This window comes from Rhinolophus ferrumequinum, chromosome 16 (assembly GCF_004115265.2).
Source record: "Rhinolophus ferrumequinum isolate MPI-CBG mRhiFer1 chromosome 16, mRhiFer1_v1.p, whole genome shotgun sequence".
Lineage (NCBI taxonomy): Eukaryota > Metazoa > Chordata > Mammalia > Chiroptera > Rhinolophidae > Rhinolophus > Rhinolophus ferrumequinum.
Window position 1 is genome coordinate 15500873 of NC_046299.1, and position 23340 is coordinate 15524212.

General features: G+C 40.2%; 1 protein-coding gene across 6 annotated transcripts in view; it reads left to right on the forward strand.

The window, feature by feature from the left end:
- The window catches only part of GPAM (glycerol-3-phosphate acyltransferase, mitochondrial), a 61434-nt gene that overhangs the window by 17091 nt on the left and 21003 nt on the right, over nt 1-23340 (forward strand). The window contains exons 1-9 of one of the 6 annotated variants that reach the window (XM_033130244.1): nt 11718-11844; nt 12749-12889; nt 13728-13858; nt 15015-15137; nt 17242-17315; nt 19906-20019; nt 21609-21755; nt 22344-22440; nt 23084-23220. In XM_033130244.1, coding sequence (XP_032986135.1) covers nt 13757-13858; nt 15015-15137; nt 17242-17315; nt 19906-20019; nt 21609-21755; nt 22344-22440; nt 23084-23220 — 794 coding nt within the window. In that variant the 5' untranslated portion in view covers nt 11718-11844; nt 12749-12889; nt 13728-13756. Of the gene's footprint in view, nt 1-11715; nt 11845-11928; nt 12250-12579; nt 12681-12748; nt 12890-13727; nt 13859-15014; nt 15138-17241; nt 17316-19905; nt 20020-21608; nt 21756-22343; nt 22441-23083; nt 23221-23340 lie in introns of those variants that run through there. The other 5 variants (XM_033130245.1, XM_033130246.1, XM_033130243.1 and 2 more) reach the window with 5 other exon arrangements.

Genomic DNA, 23340 nt, shown 5'->3' on the forward strand with positions numbered 1-23340 from the left:
GCAGAGAAATAGGGGTGTTTGACATAGTCAGTGTTGCATTTTCAAATGTTCATTCAGGCCAATGTGTGGGATGCTTGGGAGGGTGGTGGGTGGGCAGCAAACATGACGAGTCCAGGTAGTAAATTGTTAATACTTCCTAGGGAAGATGGTGGCGGCCTGGATAAGGACAGTTCAGGCAGAGAGGGAGATAAAAGGATGATGGTTTAAAGCTACTTAGAAGGTAAAAATTGCTAGAAGTTGGTGTTGGATTGGAAGTGGGAAGAAGTTACAAATTACTCCTAGGTACCTGGTCTACTAAGGAGAGAGCATGGAGCAAGAATGAAAGAGGACCTTGAGTCAGCAAAAGATGTCAAGAGGAAAACATCCAGGTAGGTGGAAAGAAATGCAGGAGGGCATGGGCTTGTGAAAGCCAAGAAAGGGCCTCGTGCCTTACACCTAGAGCTTAAACTTGCTCAACAAGCCACCAGAACCCAACAATCTGACATCAGGTTATACAACAGTGGAAATTCTCTGGGTAAGTCTGGCCTTGCACAATCTAGTCCACGTTAGGCTCCCTCTTCCAGAAGACAAGGTGCTTTGTTTCCAGCCAGCATCACAGCTCCATAAACCATCTTGGACATTATCTTCCAAGAACCAACAGTGATTTTCAGGGAATTGGTCTTAAGCAATATTTAGGAACAAAAGTTTTTCCTAAAAGATATGTTGTCTTCAGACATGCAACTCTGGGCACAACCAACTTTAGTGACGCCATGTAGGGCATCAATAGAAGCAACTAAATCTCTTCATTCCAGATTGGGATCTTTGCTTTATCCAGCTCAACCAGCAGGTTCACTGAGGTTCTGGCAGTCATTGAGGGTTGTTCATAAATGTTTAGTCATCTTGTTGGGGCACCTAAGATTATCCTTCTTCACCTATTTGCTTCATATGATGCTTTAGCTAATGAAATGGGAGTGGAGGTGATGTACGGGTTAGGAGCCAGTCCACCGTTTCCTACCCTCTGTTCCCAGCCTCAGCAAGGAAGAAAGACAGGATATGATGGAACCTCCCTCAGTGAGCTTTATGAGCACAGATCTTAGAATAACCTGCATTTTACATGCACCACAGGCAAGAAAAAAACTTTATTATTTTAAGACAAAGTGACATTTGTTACTGTAGTATATCCTAGCCCATCTCACTGATGCAGAGACACTCTTCCCAGAGCAAAGCAACTTGAAGGGTTCATATGAGTTCCAAAGATGTTAGGACAAATCCTTTACCAGGATTCAAGTGCAAAGGTGTAGGATCTCTTTTTTGTCCCAGAGTCACTGCAAGAAGAGATTAACAACAATATAATAATAGCTACCATTTAGTAAATCTTAACATGTTGCAGGCACTGTGCTAATTATTTTGTATACATTATTCCATTTCACCTCAAAATAATGTAATAAGTAAGTGGACATTAGAACATCCACTTTAAAAATGAGAAATTAGGGCTCAGAGAGGTTAAATAATTTGCCCAGGGTCACACAGCTAGAATGTGACAGAACAAGATTAGAACCCAGGTTATTTGGCTCCAGACCCCTTGCAGAGCCCTCAGACATTCTGATATAAGGACTCAGGATTATCCACTGATATCCCCATGAGCAGCTCAGTTTTGAAGCCAACCAATTGGAGTATCTTTATAGAGTGAGGTTTAACATTAAGATATGCTTCTCATACCCAGGATCTGGTGGCCCAGTCCTAACTACCAGGCTTTCACTTAAACTGGCTGAAAAATATATCTGTTTTGTGTTTGGACTCTAGAGTCAGATAGATCTGAATTCAAATTGGGGTTCTGCCTCTCCCCTACCAGTGCCTCTCCCCATGCCTCAGTTTTCCCATATGAAAAATGGGATAATAATAGTCCCTAGTTCATAGGACTATTGGGAGGATGGGCCCCTCTTTTGTCTGTTCACCCTCAGATCCACTCCCATCCTTTCCTATTCTACTCTGTCTTGAGATGCGAGTGGGTGTGGCCTAACTCATTCTTTAGGCTATCTTGCTGTTTGCTTCAGCCAATCAAAGGGGCTGGCAGGTGATGGGAGGGCAGAACGATGGAAAAAGCTAAGGAGGATATCTCCTTCTTCTTCAGGTGACATCTCCAGCAGTGACAGTTTTAAAAAGCCCCTCCCTGCTTGGTCCAGCTGTCACCTAGGTGGCTCTGGCTCCTGGCTCTGTTCACAACATGATTTGTCACTCCTAGGGAGGGTAGTGATCGTCTCTTGTTGCTAATCTCTGGGCTGCCTCACCATCCCCTTTCGTCCTTTCAGCTCTTCCAAGACCTTTCTAAGTAGGTCTCAGTAATAAAGTCCCACTAGCAGCTGTCTGGCATGGACTGTGTTTTCCAGATTGTGCCAGTGCTGATACAGAGAGGATTGCTTGAGATAATGTCTATGAAGTATTTAGAACAGCACTGGGCATATAATATGTGCTCAATAAACGGTAGTTTACAAAATGGCTTACTTTCAACTTCCCGAGATTCTCTGCCGCCAATTTGTCCCAGGCAGGCCCCTGCCTACCTTAGCTCCTGTTCCTCCTCCCCGCTAACTCCACAGACCTGGGTTTCTGTTTTCACTCATCCTCCTCTAATACTCGTAGGGTGAAGGGCCTATGAATTCCTCCATGACATTTTTGTCCTCCATGTCACAATTTTATTTTTAATTTGATAAACTTCTTACTGTGGTTTCAAAAGCCCTGCTCTGTCTGGCCCCTCTGGCTTCCCAACCCCTCTCTCTGCCACGTCCCCCCTTCTTCCTCTCCAGCCCACACTGCTCGGTTCTCTCTGCTCTGGTCTCCTTCAGGGCTTTGGCAGGTATCGTTTCCTCTTCTTAGAAAGGTCTTTTCTGGGCTTTTTCCATGGCTGGTCCTTCTCACACCCCAGCCTCAGGGTAGCTGCTTCCCCCTTAGTGGGGTCCTCCTGCCCACCTTAGCTAATGCTGGTCACCGCTGTTATTCTCTGTGACACGTGCCCTTTGGATCTTCATTGTACTTTCCACAATGTGTTGTGATTTCATTTTGTCTGTGTTTACTTGTCTGTTACTTTTTCCCTACTGTCTCCCTCCCAACACGCCACAGGCCGTGAGACTGTTCATTCCACAAGTGCAGGATCTATGAGTGATATCTTCCTCTGTGTATTCTTAGTGCCTAACAAAGATGCTTGGCACAAAACGGGTTGTCAATCAATGTGTTCTGAATGAATGGATGTTCAATTAATCTCTCTAAATGGCTCATGTCAAGGGTCCCTAGAAGTCCAATGGTGATAATTTTTGGGGTTCTCCTCCTCTCCTTTATTCTGGCACTTATGCTGTGCAGGAAGCCTGAAAGCAGAGGCCCTGACTCGGTTCAGGCTGGTCTCCTTCATCATTGCTCCTTGTCCAGGCCCTGCATGGCTTATGGAGCTCCATTCCCTCCACAACACGCTCAGCTAGTGGGATGTTCACTGAGGCTCCCAAGATTCTAGACTCTTCCCAGTGCTCCTTCTCCCCACTCCTTCTGAAGACTTGCCACCTCCAAAGGTCTGCATGGGAGGAATCTCAAGTCAGACCCAGGATCAGAACCCTCACCTGAGGCCCCTTCTTGGTGCCTGGGCTGTTCTGGCCTCTAACCCCTTCTCAGGCAACCTCTTCTTGCACAGTCCAGCTGGTGTTCATGCAAAAAATGAAGGCCTGTGTAGGTTTTGTCTTCTTGGCAACCAACCTCAGTCAACAGTTTCTCTCTCTGTCTCTCTCTCTCTGTCTGCTTTCAGTAGCCAAAAGGCGATTAACTGCAATTACTCCCTCCCTCAAGGGCTAAGGCAACCTCAGCATTTAAACCACAGAGCCTGGCTGTACTCCTGGGAGAAGTGGCAAAACAAAACAAAACAAAACAAAAACAAAACACCCTACAAACATCCTTTATTTCTTAAGAATGAATTAACAATTGTAAAAATAAAATATATTGACTTAAGCTGATTTCCTAATGACCCAGCTATACCAGATATCCAACCCGGTGCCCCAGTTGTCCTCTAGAACCAGTGGCTGGAAGTCTGGAACCCTTCCTAGCTCCTGCTGGCCTTCCTTGGTGGAGTAGGGCTGAGGAGTAAGGGGGTGGACCCTTGTCACGTAGCCCCTCCCACAGGATCCCCCCAGAAGCCTGACTGTCTCCTGCTGGGATTATTTGAGATTTCTAGCTTAATCTATTGACAAAGTAGTTTTCAGTCAAACTGAAGTCCTTGTTCTGCCACAAATGTGGTAAAAGTGAGTCAGAGGGATTCCATTCTCTTCTTGCCCAAGGTACTTTCTAAATGGTAGGCTCTAAGGTCACATCCACCTCCAATCCCCCAGCATGACACACTGGCAGGGACTATTTCTCAACTCTCTCTTTTTTCCCCAATATGTTTATGTTACTCTAGAGGCCAGAACTGTGCTCAAAATTAAATGCATTTGCCTGGGAATAACAGAAAACAAGATTAGAGTGGCTTAAACACAGTGATTGAACAAAATCCAGAGTTGTGTGACTGGTGGTGTTGGGTTTGGAAATTAAGTTACGGAACACATAGAAGAAAAAAAAAGTGAAAAGAAGCCAGGACAGCTCTGTCTGCTTCCTTTTACTAGGAAGAAAAACTTCTCCAGAAATCCTTGTTTGACTTTCTCTTGGGTCTGATGGCCTAGAGTTAGGTCATACTGACCATTTTGGATGCAGGAACAGTTAGAATATTAGAGAACAAGATGATCATAATTAGCTTAGATATTTGATTCATTCTTTTTTCCAGGGCTGGGCAAAAGAACACCCTAAGCAAAACCAGGCTCCTGATAGCCAGAAGTGGGTGGCAATAGATATGGGACAGGCAGGTCTCAGTGCCTGCCCCAAATCAGCCAAGTGAATTCTAGAAGCTATATGTTGATGAACGTGATGATGAGTTTTGAAACTTTTTGCAAACAATTATTACTATTATCATTGTTGTTATTATATTAAAGAAGTAATTCAGTGGGAGGATCCCATCTTAGATACGGCAGCTACTTAAATTGGTGAATTTAATACAGGAGAACTGGTGAGGATAAGACCAAAACTAATTTCAAGTCATGCTACATCAATTTATGGTTATTAATGCATGTTTTACCAACTTGTTTATAATATTTGAAGGCCAAAAGGAAGTTTTGTTGTGAGAACAAAGCAAAAGTCACCTGTTTTTTCTTGTTTTTTTAAAGAGAAGTTTAACCTTAAGATTGTCCAAAAACCCTGTTTTTCTGGTTTCTCCCCCTCTTCCCCTCTGCAAATGTTTGGCAGTAGGGAGAATCAAGTCAGTGATGAATTTAAGACATGAATCTACCCTTATGAAGTCTTTATGACCTAATTACTATTACCTAATTATTAAGTTTATTAATTCACCCAAGCTCTGCCTTTCCAATATTAGGACATGCTTTGATTCATGTTGGGATGAGGTTTATTAGAAAGGCATAACAAATAGAGCTATACGATTATTACTTGGGAAATAAAACGAGCTAATAAGGAAATAGAGCCAGCAACTGGAATTTTGAGATAAAGTAAAGGAGGGTCAACAGACTGGAGCAAACAATTATTAAACAGGAGTTGTGTGAGTCTCCGAGACTGTAAGCTCTAAGGGAGGAGGTACTATGCTGGCTCCATCATCACTGTACATGTATCTACAGTAAGGTGCCTGGCACGCAGTAGGTGTTCTATACGTATTTATTGAATAGATGAATGAACAAAAGGAATCTGGAGGGAAGTAGATGATGAAAACAGCATGGATTCAATCAGAATAATTCCAGCCAAACTTACTTTATGTCCTTTAAAAGTTTTTGATAGAATAATTGTTATATTTGAGATCAGGGCTTGTCATAGTTTATCATTGCATTTCAGCAGTTCAGTTGACAATGTTCCTCCTATGAGTAATATGCTTGCAGAGAAATTCTTCTGTGCGTGGGTGGATGTGTAGCAGTGTATCCAGGTAAGTTTTGATCAACGAATCTGGGTCAGTCTGGAGGGAAGCCTGTTGAACAGGGACGAGTAAGGAGGCAGTGTGAGTTACTAGCCAGAAAAGAGGTTTTAGGAAGAGAAAAGCCTAGGTTCAAATCCCTTCTCTGCTACTTTCTACCTTACTTAATGGCAAATTACTTAATTTCTCTGAGCCTCATGTTTTTTATCTGTAAACTGAAGATCAGAGCATCTTGAAGGGTCATCATGGGAATGAGTCATGTTAAGATGTTAGCAGGTATGTAGGGTGGCAGAAAAAATGTAAAAATACCTTGAAAGACTGAAAAGTGGAACATGGACCAAAGAGAACAAAATGCAGGGTGCATACAGACAGATGTACATCACTTTCGCAAGTGCCAGATGGGGACAGCCTGTCCAGTGGGAACAGCTTTTTATGGGATCTAATCAGACACCCCTTATGAAGGTGGGGACTCTGCCATCCTGAAAAACCACCCTGAATAAAGAAAGGCAACTAGTTTCGGCAATGGAAAGACTGGATTACTACATATGCAAAACTTGTAGTGATGTCACTTTTTTCATCCCCGTTATGGGTAATGTTTGTCTTTTCTTTTTTTTATCTTATCGATCTGGCTAGAAGTTTATCAATTTTACTGATCTTTTCAGAGAACCAGCTTTCAGTTTCAATGATTTTTCTCTACGATTTTCTGTTTCATGTGTCATTGATTTCTGTCCTTTATTATTTCTTATATTTGTTTTGCCTACATTGGGTTCACTTTGCTCTTCTTTCTTAAGGTTGAAGCTGAGATCAATGATTTGAGGCCTTTCTTCTTTTCTAATATAGGTGTTTTATTGTTATACATTTGTCACTAAGCACAGCTTTAGCTATATCCCTCAATTTATGACATGTGTTTTCATTATCCTTCCATTCAAAGTACTTTCTAATTTCCATTTTTATTTCTCCTTTAAACTGTGGAATTTTTAGAAGCGTGTTAGTTTCCAAGTATCTTGGGATTTCCCAGACACCTGTAAGTTATTGATTTCTAATTCTGTTGTGCTCAGATTATATGTTTCATATGATTTGAATTCTTATAAATCAACTGAGACCTGTGTTATGGCCCAGAATATGGTCTGTCTTGGAAAATGTTCTGTGTGCACTTGAAAAGAAACACATTCTCCTATTGTTGGGTGTAGCATTCTTAGAAGGCAGCGTGCAGAGTGTATCGTGTAGTGTTCTTAACGTCAATTAGGCCAATTTGGTTGATGGTAGTTTGCAAGCCTTGTAGACATTTGCTGATTCTCTGTCTCCCTACTCTGTCAGTTATTGAGCTGGGGGTGTGGAAATTGCTGTTTATAATCGTGGATTTTTCTATTGCTCCTTGTAATACTGTTAGTTTTTGCTTCATATATATGGAAGTTCTGTATTAGATGCACAAATGTTTAGAATTGATTTTCCTCTAAGATTGACCTCTATCATTATGAAATGCTCCTCTTTATTTCTGGTAATATTGTTGTATTGAAATATACTTTGTCTGATAGTAATATAACCATCTGTATTTCTTTTGATGAGCATTAACCTGGTACAGTGTTTTTCAGTCTTTGATTTTTATTTGTCTTTACCTTTAAAGTGATCTTCTTATAAGTGGCATGTAGTTGGTTCATGATTTTTTCTCTACTCTGACAATCTGCCTTTAGTTGTGGTGATCACTTACCTGCTTGGATTTAAATCTACTATCTTGCTATGTGTTTTTTCTTTATCTTATCTATTCTTTTTTCCCTTTGTCTGCATTTACTGCCTTCTTTTTAGATTCACTGTTTTTAAAAATAATTCCACTTTATTTTCTTTGTTTTTCTGTTAGCAATAACCGTTTGTTTTGCTTTTACAGTAGCTGCTTTAGGAGTTAGAGTATACATCTTGACTTATCAGTTTACCTTCCAGTATATTACACCATTTTATGCTTGGCATAAGAAGATTACAACAGAGTACTTTCCCCTTTCTGGACATTGTGCTGTTGTCATATATTTTATTTCTACATATATTATAAACCCCACAAAATAATGTTTTTTATTTTTGCATGCAGCAATCATTTTTTAAAAGGGATTTTTAAGACAGGAAACCTTTATTTACCTACTTATGATTTCTTGAGATGTTAATTCCTTTGTATATATCCACATTTCCATTTGATTGTATTTTCTTTCTACCTGAAGGATTTTCTTTTAATATTTCTTATAGTAAGTGTCTGCTGGTGATGAATTCTTTCAGTTTTTTTTTTTTAATGTCACAACATGTCATTATTTTGTCTGGTTTTTGAAATATGTATATTTGGGGAAAGAATTCAGATTGACAGTATTTTTTTCAGTACTTTAAAGATGCCACTTCCTTGTCTTGTTGGCAAGTTTCTGACGAGAAGTTAGCTGTCATTCTCATCTTTGTTACCTTGCACAGCAATGTGTCTTTTTTTTTTTCCTCTCTCTGACTGCTTTTAAGATTTTCACATTATCACTGCTTTTAAGGAATTTAATTGTGATATTTTTTGGTGTAGGTTTCTTCATGTTTCTAGTTAGAGTTTATTGAGATTCTTGGATTTGTGAGTTTATAATTTTTATAAAATTTGGAAAGTTTTCAGCCATTATTTCTTGAAATATTTTTTTCGGTCCTGCCTGACCCCTCTTCATATTTCTCCTTTCCTTCAGGGACTCCAATTGCATGTATATTAAGCTCACTGATACTCTGTTTATTTTTATGTTCATTCTTTCTTTTCCCTCTGTGTTTCATTTTGGATTTTTTCTACTGTAATATGTTCAAGTTTTTAAATCTTTTTTTCCCCAGTAATGTTTAATCTGTTGTTAGTCACATACAAGTGGAGTTTGTGTGTGTTAAAAAATCTCAGATGATGGCTTTTATAATCTCTTTTTAAAGATTTTCCACATCTCTACTTAATATGCTCAATCTTTACTTTCTTGAACACATAGAATATAATTATAATTGTTTTCTTAATGTCCTTGTTTACTAATTCTATCATTTCTCTTTCAATTGATTGATTTTTCTCCTCATTAGGGGTGGTTCTTTCCTGCTTCTTTTTTTTGCATGCCTGATAATTTTTGATTGGATGTCAGACATTGTGAATTTCACCTTGTTGGGTGCTTGATATTTTTGATTTCCTTGTGTTTTGTTTCGTGACACTTTGTTCTTGAAAACAGTTTGATCCTTTTGGGGCTAGCTTTAAGATTTGTTAGGTAGAACCAAAGCAGCATTTACTCTAGGGTTAATTGTACACCACTCCTGAAACAGGACCTTTTGAGTTATGAATTCTGAGGCTTTGCAATCTGGGTGCCTGGATCAGGCCCTATTCCTGGTCTTGTATGATCATTCTGTACTTCCACTCTGTCCGGTACTTTCCACTCTGGCTTGTGCCAACAGGATAAATTCCCTGCCCTATACAAGCTTTGTATGAGTGCTTCTTTCCCTGGTGTGGAATACTTGACTCACACTCACGTCCTACTCAGCTGAAGACTGGAGCAAGAGCTTCTGCAGGTGTCCAGAGCTCCCTCTTTCTCTGGTACTCTACTCCCAGCTTCAGCTGCTTTGGCTTTTCTGGTCTCCCAGTTCTATCTCCTCAGCTCAAGGGGGTCTGCCTAGTTCTTCCTGGATTCCCCCACTCTTTACAGCAGCCTGGCCACTCTCTCTGGACAGTAAGCTGAACCATAGTGCTGACCTCATTTGTTTTCTCCCCTTATGGACGAGAGTCCTGCATTGCTGCCTGTTTCATTCATTTTGCCTGGTCTGGTTGTTTATTTATTTCAGTTGTAGCAGGAGAGAAAATTCAGTCCTTGTTCCTCCATTTTGGCTGCCTAGACTGGATTACTTTAAGTTACTGTGGTATTGTTGATAAAAGAGATTGCTAAGGGTGTCACTTGTTTCCAAAATAATTCTCATTAAGTAACCTGAAGATGTGCAATGTACATCTCCTGCAAGTACAGTAACTCTTGTGCAATGGGTGTTACAAAAGAGCTGCCTACAGATGAACTTGATGTATGACAATCTAGTTTTACCCCTGGTTTACCTTTTAAGTCCTGTGATGTTTTCTCTGCTTCATTTCTCCTTACTTTCTCTTTACCAGTGATTCAAACCACAAGGCTTTCCTCTTTTTTCTACCCCCACCCCGTTTTTTCTTTTTCTTTTTTTGGTCAGGGACCAGTAATCTGTCCATAAAATGTCATGTTTTGGGATTAAAATTTCTTATTCTAGTCAACGTAATCCTTGAGTATTTAGGTGTGTGCTTGGAGGTAAGGTGTCTGTAGGCTTGATAAAAACAGTGTCTTTAACTTCAAGAAGCTTTAAAAAAAAATTTAATAGAATAACCACTCCTACTGTTTTGGATTGTTTTAAAAGGGGGCCACATCTGTGTTTTGGGATGGATTTATAAACAAGAGTAGGAAGTTCCAGAGAAGAAATTCTTGTTTTTCTTCTTGTTCCTCAGCTTCAACAGGTATTTATTTGAATGTTTAATATAACAAAGCACTATAGGACTACCTCAGAGACTGAGGCAAGTCACTGACATTGATGATTAGTTCATTATGTTGTGGAAGAATGACACAATTTATAAAGACCCAAGGTGTGGTACCACAATCACTCTGTGAGATTTCACAGGAGGGTATGATTATTGAGGGCTGGAGACGTTAGGGAAGGCTTGGGGGTTTAGTTCAGGAAGGAACGATAGGACTTAGGGGAGAGTGGCATGGTCCAGCTACGAGTGTGAGTGTCCATGGTGTGGCTAGGGCCAACAGGAGAGGTTGAAGTAAGGCTCCTGCTGGAGCACAGTGGGAAGAGTGGAGGCTTATCTGTGGATGCCTCAAGTGCCAGGCTCAGGCATTTGGACTGTGGGGAGCTAAGGATGGCTTTTGATGGGTAGACATGGACAAAAATGTGTTTGGAAGACAGGATTCGGGTTAATGTGTGCAGAGATGAGGACTGGTGGCAGAGGTGTGAGGGCAGGGACTGTATCTTTATCATCTTTGTATTCTCAGCTGCTAGTCCATCCTTAATGCTGCTTAAGTGCAATGTGAAAGGTTTATCTTTTATCTTCCAAATGACTAATGCTCTGGATAACCACTGGCCTTGTCTCCAGCAGGACAAATATTGTGGAAAAAACCTGTTTGTGCCCAGTGTTACTTTGTTTGAAGGGTTAAAAGCAGGCAAATTTGGACTTAGACTTTTGGAAACCTTATTTCCTTTTGAGTTCCTCATTTTCTTCAAGGAAAAGGCACTCAGCCACTGTTATGGAAATTATAGAACAGGACCATTCCCAATCCCCACTTTCCGCATCCCTGATAAAGTCTAGTCTTCCAAACCTCATTAAAGAAGACCACACATATACACAGAAACCCAGACACCCCACAGCGCACACTCCCAACAGAGCCTGGTGGAGACAAAGTCCCAGGTGAGAGCTGACACAGTACAGACTTAGGTGCCGTCTCTGCCTCCCTCCCTCCCCCCCTCCCTCCCTCCCCCCCTCCCCCCCTCCCTCCCTCCCTCCCCCCCTCCCTCCCTCCCTCTCTCTCCCCCCCCTCCCCCCAGCCCCTAGGCAGAACAACCATTCGTTTAGGCACTCACACACCCTGCTTGGCCACAGACACACACACGTGTGTACTCACATTCGACCCTGAGATACACACACAGTGCGCAAAGCCACGTGCCGCCGGGAGCGGGCGGACTCGGGGCTGCTCCGTCACTGCCGGGCGCCCGTTGCGTCATTCGGGCGCGACATTGCAGCAGGCACCGGCGGAGCCTTGAAGTGCCGGCAGCTCGGCCCCCGAAGCCGGCTGAGCTGCGGGGCGAGGCGCCAGGCGGGAGCCGGCGGCGGGAGGCTGCTCCGTCCCGCAGCGCCGGGACAGGTGCGTGGTCACCCTGCGCTGGAGCCCGCGCGACTCCTGCAAGTTTCCGGGGCGGTCGGTGCCCCCCGGGTCCCCGCCCCCCGGGTCCCCGCCCCCCGAGTGCCGAGGTTCCCCCTGAGAAATGGGTTCCGGCTCGTGCCGTGGTGGGGGTCAGGCGTGGGCTCTCCCCGAGGGACCAGGTTCAGGCCGGGTTCCCGCGACGGACTGAGCACCCTACGCGCCTGAGTGGGACTGGGGGCACTGGCTTTGGCGTGGAGACAGCAGGCGTGCTCTGAGCGGAGCCGGTGAGGGGGACGTTCCGATGACAGATGACCACTGATTGCACCGAGCGCTCCCTGTGTGTCAGACACTGCACGGTGCTAGGCGCTTTGTATGTCTTTTCCAGCCCTCCCAGAACCCGAGGAGGTAAGAGCGAGCGTAGTATGCCCATTTTCCAGATGGGGAAACCAAGGCATAGAAGTTAACCAACTTGTCCAAAGTCCCACAGATGGGAAGCAGTGGGGGATTTGAACTCGGGTATGTTTGGCTTCGGAGCTGGCCTCCCTGCCTCCGTCCCTTTCGGAACCCACAATTGGGTCCCCTCCGCCCGTAGTCTGGCACCTCCGGATTATTTTTTTGGTAAATTTCGCGACCTTGGATGAACGCTGTGGGGAGGGAGCAGCGTAGTGTGGACTTCTTGTTGGCACCAGACTCTTTCTCCCTCCCCTGCTCTGCTGATCCCTGGGGCCAGACTCGTCTTCCTTTTCTCAGGCGGCAACCGGCTCTCCCTGTTGTAGCTACTTTCTGCACCTGAAACTGATAGCTAGTGTTACAATACCGAAGAGCTTTCATACCAGGTGCGGTGCTTTCCTATTCTCTCCTCTCGCCTGTTGTGTTACATTGTTACTTACGTTACATTGTAAAGGATGTGGAGTTGATGCTGAGCGCAACAGTTACCGCCGCACACCCATGTGGCGATCGTAAAGAAATCAGAGTATGTCCTCCAAGGAACACTGTTAACCTGGAATTGACCTGTCAAGGTTTTAAAGGAATAATTTAAGGCCAGGTGAGAAACAGCCAAAAGCTATTTCGAAATAATTTCAGAATTATGTTAGAAAGTTTTTATATTTTAGGTTAATGTCTACCAATTTTCTGTAGCAGTTCACTGTTAGTGAACACTTTCCCTTAGGGTAGGAAAAGGCATGTTGACAAGGATGAAAACTTATAAAACAGATATTTTAAATAGAGTGGTTTTGTTTTAGAGCTTTGTAGGTGTACTAAAAGGGCAAATATAATTTCGTTTAAGGCATCACAAGAAAATTAATAAGAGCTTAATTCAATTTAGGTGTGAAGCTTCAGAGGTTCTCTCATTACCAGCACCCATTTTACATTGCGTATTATGTATGACCCAAACTTCCCAGCACATAATTAAAAAAAAAAAAAAAGGTCTACTTGTGTGCATACATGTAACTTATATTTAATTAAACAAACACATGCCTTTGTCCTCCCAGGAACTATTCAGTTATTAGGTTGGTGCAAAAGTAATTGCGGTGTTTTGCAATTATTTTTAACCTTTTAAATCGCAATTACTTTTGCACCTACCTAATATTAACACAAATGAAATAGTTCTTGGTCTTGTACCTGAAATAAGCTCTTATTTACCCTTGCAAATTGATAGCTATTTTATTTAGGAAGTCTAAAGATACAAAGGTTGATTTTTTGTTTTAAATAAGTCAAGGCTGCCTGAGTTCAGATAAACATACCAAAGTCTGTTTTTGTACTTTGAACATGGTGGAAGTTCATTTGACATCCTATTATATAGATCATGTAGAAGTCAGAATTTTGAGTGCTGGTATTTACTCTCTGGAGTCCTCATTAACTTAAATGGTATATATATTTTACAGTACATGATTTGGGAGTTACGCTTTGTGACATGGACGAATCTGCACTGACCCTTGGCACGATAGATGTTTCTTATCTGCCAAATTCATCAGAATACAGTGTTGGCCAATGTAAGCATGCGAACGAGGAATGGGTAAGTTTAAGATACAAATTCAAAACATTCGACTTAAAGATGTTCATTTCAATATTGTTCACGAAGGTGGAAATGCTGGCGCCAACTTAATATCGAATAGAGGGTAATATAATAGCTACAGAAATGGCCTCCAGCTATTAGAAGGTATGTTTATGAAGGCTAATGTTTAAAAATTCTTATGGTATCATGTTGACTGGGAAGAAAATATTGGTAAGAAATTTAAGTACAGTAGTTGTGTTAAAAAGCCAAATACTTTTGCATAGAAAAAAACCTAGTAGTTGTTTTGGGTGGTGTAATTATAAATTAAAATTTTTAAAATCTGTTTTCCCTACTTATATCTAATTATAAATTTTGTGATGGAAATCAAGTTTATTTAAAAAATTGAAAATAGGAAATAAATTTTAGTATGACCCAATCCAAAAGGCACGCATTATCTTGTATTCCCTATTTCAGTGTAACATGGAATGTTTAAGATTGTTTTTAACACTATTTTATATAGAAATGATGATGGAGTGTTTTTTTGTTGTTGTTTATTTTTGAGAATGTTATATCAGTGGGATTTGAGCAACTGATGAACCCAAATTTGAGAGAAAAATGTTTAGAATAGAACAGCAGAGTTTGACCCTAATTGTATAGTACAGCTACAATTTCATGTTCCAGCCTTTAAACTCTCTTGTTAGGATGGAGGAATGTTATGTAAGTGTGCCTTGTTTTTCATTTAAAGTAAAATATTTTAAGCTGTATTGTATAAACTTGCTTACTATGTAAGGCCTTGGTAGCTCTTTTGTGGGAGTGTGTGATTTAAGAGGGAGTAAGATGAACTGTTGGCATAGTAGTCTGATTCTATTCATCCTGCTCCAGTCAGAGGCTTTTTGACCTTTTGCAACTTTGTTTTTAAACCTTGAATGCTGCTTTGAGTGTGCAGTAGTCTTTGCCAGCTATTGCTATTCTTAGGTGCTCAGCTTTTGCTCATGTTCCCAGTGTTGATCATGGAGGGAGTACCGTGAATGAATATCACTCGGAAAAACATAATACTACGAAAAGAAAAATATGGCATCAGTTTCCCTTCTATCTGAAACATCTTAGTTTTAGAGATCACGTGGACAAGTATAATTCCCTTCCACTCAGTGACCGTTTTTTCCTTAATATTTATTAGGGTGAGTGTGGTTTTAGACCTACTGTCTTCAGATCTGCCACCTTAAAATGGAAGGAAAGCCTAATGAGCCGAAAAAGGCCGTTTGTCGGAAGATGTTGTTATGCCTGTACTCCCCAGAGCTGGGTAAGAATGTTACTGCTTGTTGACCTTAAACACGTGAAATATGTGACACAGATTTCCAACTTTGTGTGACTTGGGTATTGAGTAGCCTTAATAGACTTGATTCATTTTTAGAATTTAGAGCCATGTTTATAAACCAAATATTCCAAGTAAAGATGTTGACTCAATTTTTATTTCCCTTCAGTCGTTCAGTAAATGTTGGTCCAATAGCTGATGCTAGGCAAGCTTTTGGTTTTTTAGTAGTTTTAGTATCACGTTAGGGGGGAAAGTAGATCTCACTTTCAGTTAACTCTTCCAAAGAAGTTGGTGGCAACTTTCATGTAACTTCTTGATGTTGAACTTCAGAACTGTGGCTTTGCTCTACTCCTGCTAAATTTCTATTTCAGGGGTGATGGGGGAAGGGTGTCTGTTGACTCTGTGATAGTGAAGAATGGCCACTAAAAGGTTAGGTGAAGATTTAAAAAAAGAGTGTGTATGTGCTTGTTTGTATTTTGGTGGAAAAAACACACGCCATGCAAAATCTTCCACATTACAGTGTTGGAGTCTGTATTGGAGGAGAGTCCATTGCATAAGAGGTATGCTTCTGACGCAGCGTTTGCCAGAGGGATGAGTTAGCACAGTACAGTTAGTCTAAGGTGGCTGTGTTCCAAAGCAGGAGAGTCAGCTATTAAAGGTATACCTGGATGTTAAGCTCTCTCTGGGATGGGCCACCTATCAGGACATAAAAATTCTGCCATTTAAGTGCCTGTCATTTATTGAGATTGCTTATAACCTGTGTGAATAACCAACTGTGTTGTGTGAATTTTCTACTCAGGATTGGCTTGGCAGGAAATAGAATTCTAAGTCTGGTGTAAAGGGATTTACTAACCTGGGAGAGATTTGTGTGGGACACAAGCAGTTTGTTAAATATTCAGGTCTGCTCCAGAATGTCTTGAAATAATATTGTTCCTTTGACATCACAAGTGCCATGTTGCATGAATTTGATAGCTCTGAAGGATTATGGAAACTTCTAGTCCAGAAATAAAGCCAGTTCAGATTAATAGGCCAATAGAAATAAAGATTTAAATAGAAGATCATGTGGCTTTTCTTTTTAGATCTGGCGTCTCATCTAATTTTGAACGCTTAAAAGACCAAAACAATACCTTAACTCTAATCTGGTCTTAAGTCAAAAGAGAGTATAGGCAATTATTTGGTAGTGGCAATGGTTGGGGTTGGGGGAGAGACAGGTGAGTGATATAACAAAGAAGAATTTTTGCTTAAATATAGTACCTGATGGAGCCAAACTTGATCTTAAAATTCTTCCATGGCATGTTTATTTAAAAGAGTTTTTGTTTGAAATATTCTATGGTAATTGTTTGATATTTGCTACCTTTTTTCTGAAATCGTATTTTCCTTTTCTCTAAAGAGATTTCAAATTAAGTATTTTTACATCTTTTGTTGGGGTACCTTCTGCTTTTTCAGCATTTATGTGTGCAAAGTGTACCTTTTGTCCACATTGATAAAGTTATAGACTTTTTCTATTCAGTAGAGTTATTTCTGGATTATTTTTCAAGGTTATCTGTAAAGAGGATGAGCTTTAACCATACATTCTCTCATTAAATGGAACAGTCATTTTAGGGGAATGAAAGACCATACTCTTTGGAACAAGATCTGGGATTGAATCCTAAACTTCTGCCAGCCTCAATTTTCCTGTCTATAAAATGGGGACAATAATTCTTATGTGTCGGGATTATTGAGAGATTTAGTAATCTAACAATAACTACATGGTACTTAGTATAATATTTTTGTATTTTGGGAACTCTGAAATCCCCAGTATTTCTGTCAATGACTAAAGCCATCGGAGCTTCAGTTCTTTTGGGATGAGGCAGGAAAAGCAGAGGCACTATTTTCTTTGCAAGGTATTAAGGATTAATTTTGAGTTTGTAACCTGAAAGGCCAAAAAGTACTTTTTAATAAAACATAAATTTTCTTCATCTCTTCGATTTTTGAAGCAATGCCTAACTTTATGCTTGAATTTTAGAAGTTGTCTTTTGAGTACTACTAATGCGAACACTTCACCAGCAAGCCAGTTGTATATTTATGTCTGTGCTTATTTTGTCTTATGTAGGATAAATTTTTCAACCCCAGTATCCCGTCTTTGGGTTTGCGGAATGTTATTTATATCAATGAAACTCACACAAGGTAAAAAGAAATTTCTTATACTTCTAATCTCAAAAGAAAAACTCCAGAATAATTAATTAATGTACTTTAAGGTGCATCTCACTATGTTTTTGAGAGTTCATAGAGTATGAGCTTCTGACACAAGACGCTTTGTCTAAAAATTGGAAATAGTACAACCACCTGAGAGACCTGTTAGTCTGCTGCTGTGTTTAATTATATAATAAATATTTTCTTGAGAGTGTAGATATTAGTTAGAGCTTTCTCTAACTTATGCACACATTGATTTTGCATCCGAAGTGTTCCAAATTGTGATGAAGATTTTTCTGAGGAGTGGTGTTTGAATGCCCTATGATCAGTTACTACTGTTTTAGATTTTAAAAAGTACAACTGAATGAAATGTGCCTAATCTATAGAATTTTAGAACATGTTTTTCTGTACTGAATAAATGTTCTTTGAATTATTATTAGCTTAAGACTTTTCTTAGAATTCTTACTTCCAAATTCCAGGCATATGGGGATAGGCTATTATTAGGTATCAGAGTGAGAGAAAAGAGGCTTTGTTTTTTTTTTTTTTTTTTGAGAATCTAGGCTGCGGATAAGGAAGGAGGCTTGGAAGGGTGTATGAATGTCTTTGAGACATGAGAGAAAAGGCAGCCAAAAATGATATCCAGTTCTTATAATTCTAAGAGTAAACACCTGGAGTAGGTAAGCAGTAAGCTCAGGTGATGAGAAATACTTGAATTTCTATGAAAAATTGATCCAAGAAGTCAAATACTTAAATTTTAAGTCTTTCTGATGATACTTCTCATATTTTGGTGATGAGATCATAAATAAACATGACAATACCTGCATATATACGAGTGTTAGTTAACTTTTTTTTTTTTTTTAAATAGAACTGAAGTCAAGGGACTATTTTTTTGCATTCCCAAGCTACACTTCCACATTTCTCCCTCCTTCCCTGCTCACCCTCTTAAGTTTAAAGGAGAGATGCTGGTCCATTATTTTATTTTATTTTTTCTTTTCCTTGGTTAACATGATTAAGATCCTAAGAAAAGAGATCTCCTAGGGTCTCTTCTTTATGTAAGTAGACATTCCATTTATAAAGCCAAAGGGTCCATTTGTTGTCCTCAGTTGGAGGCAGTTAAGAAAAAAATAAAGCATGTGCTATATTGATGAGGCACTATGGAACTATTCAATGTAATAAGCTGCCTGTGCAGTTGAGTTGGCTCTTTAGCTCTTCTGTGTGTTAATGAAGCAAAGCCTACACATTTTCTCTCTCTCTCTCTCTCTCTCTCTCTCTCTCTCTCTCTCTCTCTCTCTCTCTCACACACACACACACACACACACACACACACACACACAGCTTTCAGTCAACTGGAAAGGGATTTCATAGAGAGTTTGAATTTTGTACATTCCAGTAATAATTCTGAAAATTTTCATTGAAGGAAGTGTTTGGAATTAAACACTTAGCATAGTGGGCCAATTTTTCAGAGAACTGAGACAAAGGAAAGGAGGAAGTAAAAGAGAATGTCAGGCAGGAGAGACGAAGGAATATGTGATTCACACAGTGCTTCCTCAAATTACTTTTGCTCCATTGAGGCTTTTGGGATATTTTCAGAATTAGTGAATTTATAATTGAAATCTTCTACTGTTTATATGAATATCATTATCGAGGAAATGATAATAAGGCATTATATAATCATTACAAATGGGTTCCAGGCAATGCATAATGAAAGTCTGTAGTATTCTTATTCTGAGATTCCCTGTCCCCACCCCACCCCCACCTCGTTCAAATAACATTGAACGAGTAACGTTGTGACTAATAGGAATATGTCCTATCTGGTAGGTACGTTGAATGTATTAAAAAAATGAAAAAAGAGTAAGAGCTTCTGGCTTCTTGAACCCGGAGTATAACCTTAGAATAATTACTATAACCAAAAAAAGAAAAAAAAAATTAGCCCTTCATGGTAGAAAAAGACTTCCAAATTATCTTTTATAGCCCATAACCATAGCTTATAAGCTATATAGCATATATACCAGGGGTGCCAAAAAATATATACAAAGTGGACACTTTGGTCAATGTTGCTCAAGCAGTAGTTCGCCGTAATCAGAAATGTCTGGACGCTGATGGTAACCACTTTGAGCACCTCTTGCAATTGCAGAAGTCAAACGTGACTTGTATTCATCTTTTGTTATTGGTATATATTACTACAATTTTAATACAGTTTTCCTTTCTTAAAATGTGTATACATTTTTTTGGCACCCTCTGTATATAGCATTCAACATGTATGTGTCTTTTTATGGTATTAATAAAGATGTTTTTATTTCTTTTGGTTTTATATTTGAGTTATTATTGGCAGAGTAGCACTACTTAAGCATTAATACACGAATTCCAAGCTTAAATTTTAGCTAAGAGTACATGAAAGAAATTAGGAATGAAATTGTCTGCATAGCATCCTGAACTAAGGAGAATTTGCTATAGGAGAACCCCGATCTCAGGAATAGATGAAATGAGGCCTTGTGTTCACAGGAAGGAAACCACTGTACAATTGAAGCAACTTGTTCTAGGTATTCCTGGAGTACTTCTCTGCTAAATGATTTTCTCATTGCAGGCACCGAGGATGGCTTGCCCGCCGTCTTTCTTACGTGCTTTTTATTCAAGAGCGAGATGTCCATAAAGGCATGTTTGCCACCCACGTGACTGAAAATGTACTGAACAGCAGTAGGTAAGGGTGGGAATACTGTCGTAAAGGGGACAGGCAGGGATGGCTGGTGGGCATGGCGTGAGGAAGCGAGTTCCTTTATGAACCCCAGTTTCTCTGGGCCTCTTTCTCCAGGGGCATTTGCATTTCCAAGTTGAAGGTTAAGCTCCAAGGGAAGCCAGGGAAAGGCAGGAGAACATAGGGTTTTGGTGAGCAGTGCCCTGTGGGAATAAAAGTCTCGTTTTATGGGTGAACAAATGAACGGTTTTCTAATACGTGACAGGCAAGTGGCAGTCAGAGATGGCACAGATATTCTGCAAGATGAATGTTTGGGACATTACATCTTCTATTTATAGCCAAAAGAGAAGCAAGTTTGATTATCTCTGTCAAATCATTACTGTAACAGTTATTGAGTCATTTTGAAGTTCAGGCGTTAGAATACAGGAGTTTGGGTGAAGCTTGGTCTCTGTTCCAGCTCCTTGGTGTAGCCCATGTTCGATATCTACCTGGATTTGGGGAGCCAGAGATTGGGGTGGATTAAAAGATGCTTAGAAACGCCGGTCCTGTTGTGGGATTGTTAAGGCCTGAACGGTGGTGGCACATAATAGGAAGTCAGTAAATACTTACTTACTGAATGAATGAATAGTTGATCATGGAAATGTAATTAATCATGTCAATTACTTGTGAAAACATTCCTGGCCAGATTGAAATAAATGCTATCCAAAGAATAGATTTAGGGTGCGTCAGTGTCCTGTGGGATTGGTCTTTTTGTATTATTCATGGGGCTGTGTGGAGTTTTGCCATACACTCCTCTAAAATCAGTAGGAGAAAACACAAGTATTTTAAACTTCCTTGCATTATTATATATTCTATTTTGTAGGTAAAAAAAACCTTCAAGTATGTTTCATTCTATCCACATATTTTGACTAGTAACTGGAATGTTAGAAGTGATTTGAGGATGCTTAACCCCCTGCGTTCTTCCCTAAGTCGCATGGAAGACTTAACAAAACTGGATTGAATCTTCCCTTTTACCTCACCACTTATCGTTCTGCACTGTTGTAATCTTGAGCTCTGCCTTTTTTACATAACTGGATTGATTTGAAAACACTTGTAAATATTTATGTCCCCGTTTCATGCCTCTCAGGGAGTTTTATATACAGTTCTAATAGAGTTATAATATAAGTGAATAACTCGGTCTTCGAAAGGAAAATCAGACTTTACTTTGCCAGTGGGCTTTGGATACCTCTGAATTATGTGCCTAAATTATAATCTTTCCTTTTCTCTCCTCTGCTAAAGTGCAGCTTTGTGTGCCTCACAGCATAACTGGAACATTTCAAATTCACATAGTTGCTACACAGTGAGTTTGAATTAAATTCCTTAGTCAGCCTCCCAGAGTCCTCAGGGGTTCATTGCTTTAGGGGTACGATATCCTTTATATTTAATGGACAACCAAAGAAAGCACCTCTCAGTTGAGTTTATTCTCTCATGTTATATCACATATGAGAGAGAAAGTACATTTTATTTTGTGATTTATAGCTATGCTTTAGAAAATGCTGAATACAGAATATAGCACAGAACCAGTTACATTGTCTATTTTTCCATTTTCAAATCAGAGTGCAAGAGGCAATTGCAGAAGTGGCCGCTGAATTGAACCCTGATGGTTCTGCTCAGCAGCAATCGAAAGCCATCAGTAAAGTGAGAAAAAAAGCCAAAAGGATCCTTCAAGAAATGGTTGCCACCGTCTCACCAGCAATGATCAGGTATAAAAGGCGAGGCAAAGAGTTTTTGCCCAGCGCCGTCCTGTTTTGAGCAAACAGGACAGAACCGTTGGACTTTCCTAGCTCAGTGCTTTTGGTCCAAAGATGTCGTAACATATTCTGATGTTAAAACCAATTCCACTTTATATTCTTTATGTGCCGCTTCCATGGGGAGTAGCCTGGTAGCCTTAAGCCACCGTCATCTCTGTTAACTGACAGCAGCTATTGGGTTACTGCTGCTATTTGCTGTCTGGACTCGTTGTGAGCCGGCTTTCACGCCCATGTCTTAAAGGGAGTGGTTTTCTGTCGTTCTGCTCACCTAAACGTTCGCTTGGTCTTTTGCTTCTAAAGTGTAAAGTATATTATTAGAGTGAAATGTAAGATTTTGGTCCGCAATAAATGAATACTTCTGTAAGAAGTATATATGTAAAGTTAGCCGTTGAATTCCACAGTTCAGGGACATACACATACATATGCACACGCATTGCTAGGTTGTCGGTTCAGAAATATAAGTAGACAATGGGCAAATATATATGTGTGTGTATATACATGTATACATATTTCCTGTTTTTTTTTTTTTTTGACTTTCAGACTGACCGGGTGGGTGCTCTTAAAACTGTTCAACAGCTTCTTTTGGAACATTCAGATCCACAAGGGTCAACTTGAGATGGTCAAAGCTGCAACTGAGGCAAGAAATATGTGACCCTGTCATTCCTTTCTCCCCACGTTTGGAGAGTGAACTTAGAGTTCTTTTGGGAATGTTCTCGTGTATACTGTTGTGTATACTATTCCAACCCATTGGGAGATTTCCCTGTGGGAGATGACTGCAGAGTCCTGTGTGGGGAGGGCCGGTGGGGTCGAGGAGGACCCCCAGCGGCACGCAGGATTCCTTTAGTGAGTTACCTTGTGACAACTGCAAATCAGCCAGAACAATCCCGATTTTACAAATGAGGAAATCAAGGCTCAGATAGATTAAGACATGTTTCCAAGTCATGGCTAATAAGTGACTTGCTCAGGATGTCCAACCAAACCAGGCTTGACTCCAAAACTTCTTGCTCTGCTTACATGATCAGGGCGGCCTCTCGGGAAATACATAGGCTCAACATGAACTCTTGATTACTCTTCCCTGTCCCTGGTTATTTTCTGTGGTGGTAGTTGTTGTTTTCAGCTAGATAAATATTAAACTGAGAGAAGTTCATATTACTTGAAAACGTTTTTAGAGAATGAGTCACTGATTAGCCAATGTTTGAGTGACTCACCATATGTGAAGTTGCAAAGTGTGATTGAACTTGACATTTGAATTTTCAACTGGGCGTGTTTCCTTTTCCTAGACGAACGTGCCGCTTTTATTTCTGCCGGTTCATAGATCACACATTGACTATCTGCTGCTCACTTTCATTCTCTTCTGCCATAACATCAAAGCACCATACATCGCGTCAGGCAATAATCTCAACATCCCCATCTTCAGGTAAAATCAGCTTATTTGGAAGTGGGAGGCATGAAAAAGATTATATTTGGAACCTTTTTTTTTTTTTCATTATACCTTTTGACATGTGTTATTGTAAAGAGGATGATGTTAGCCTTTTTA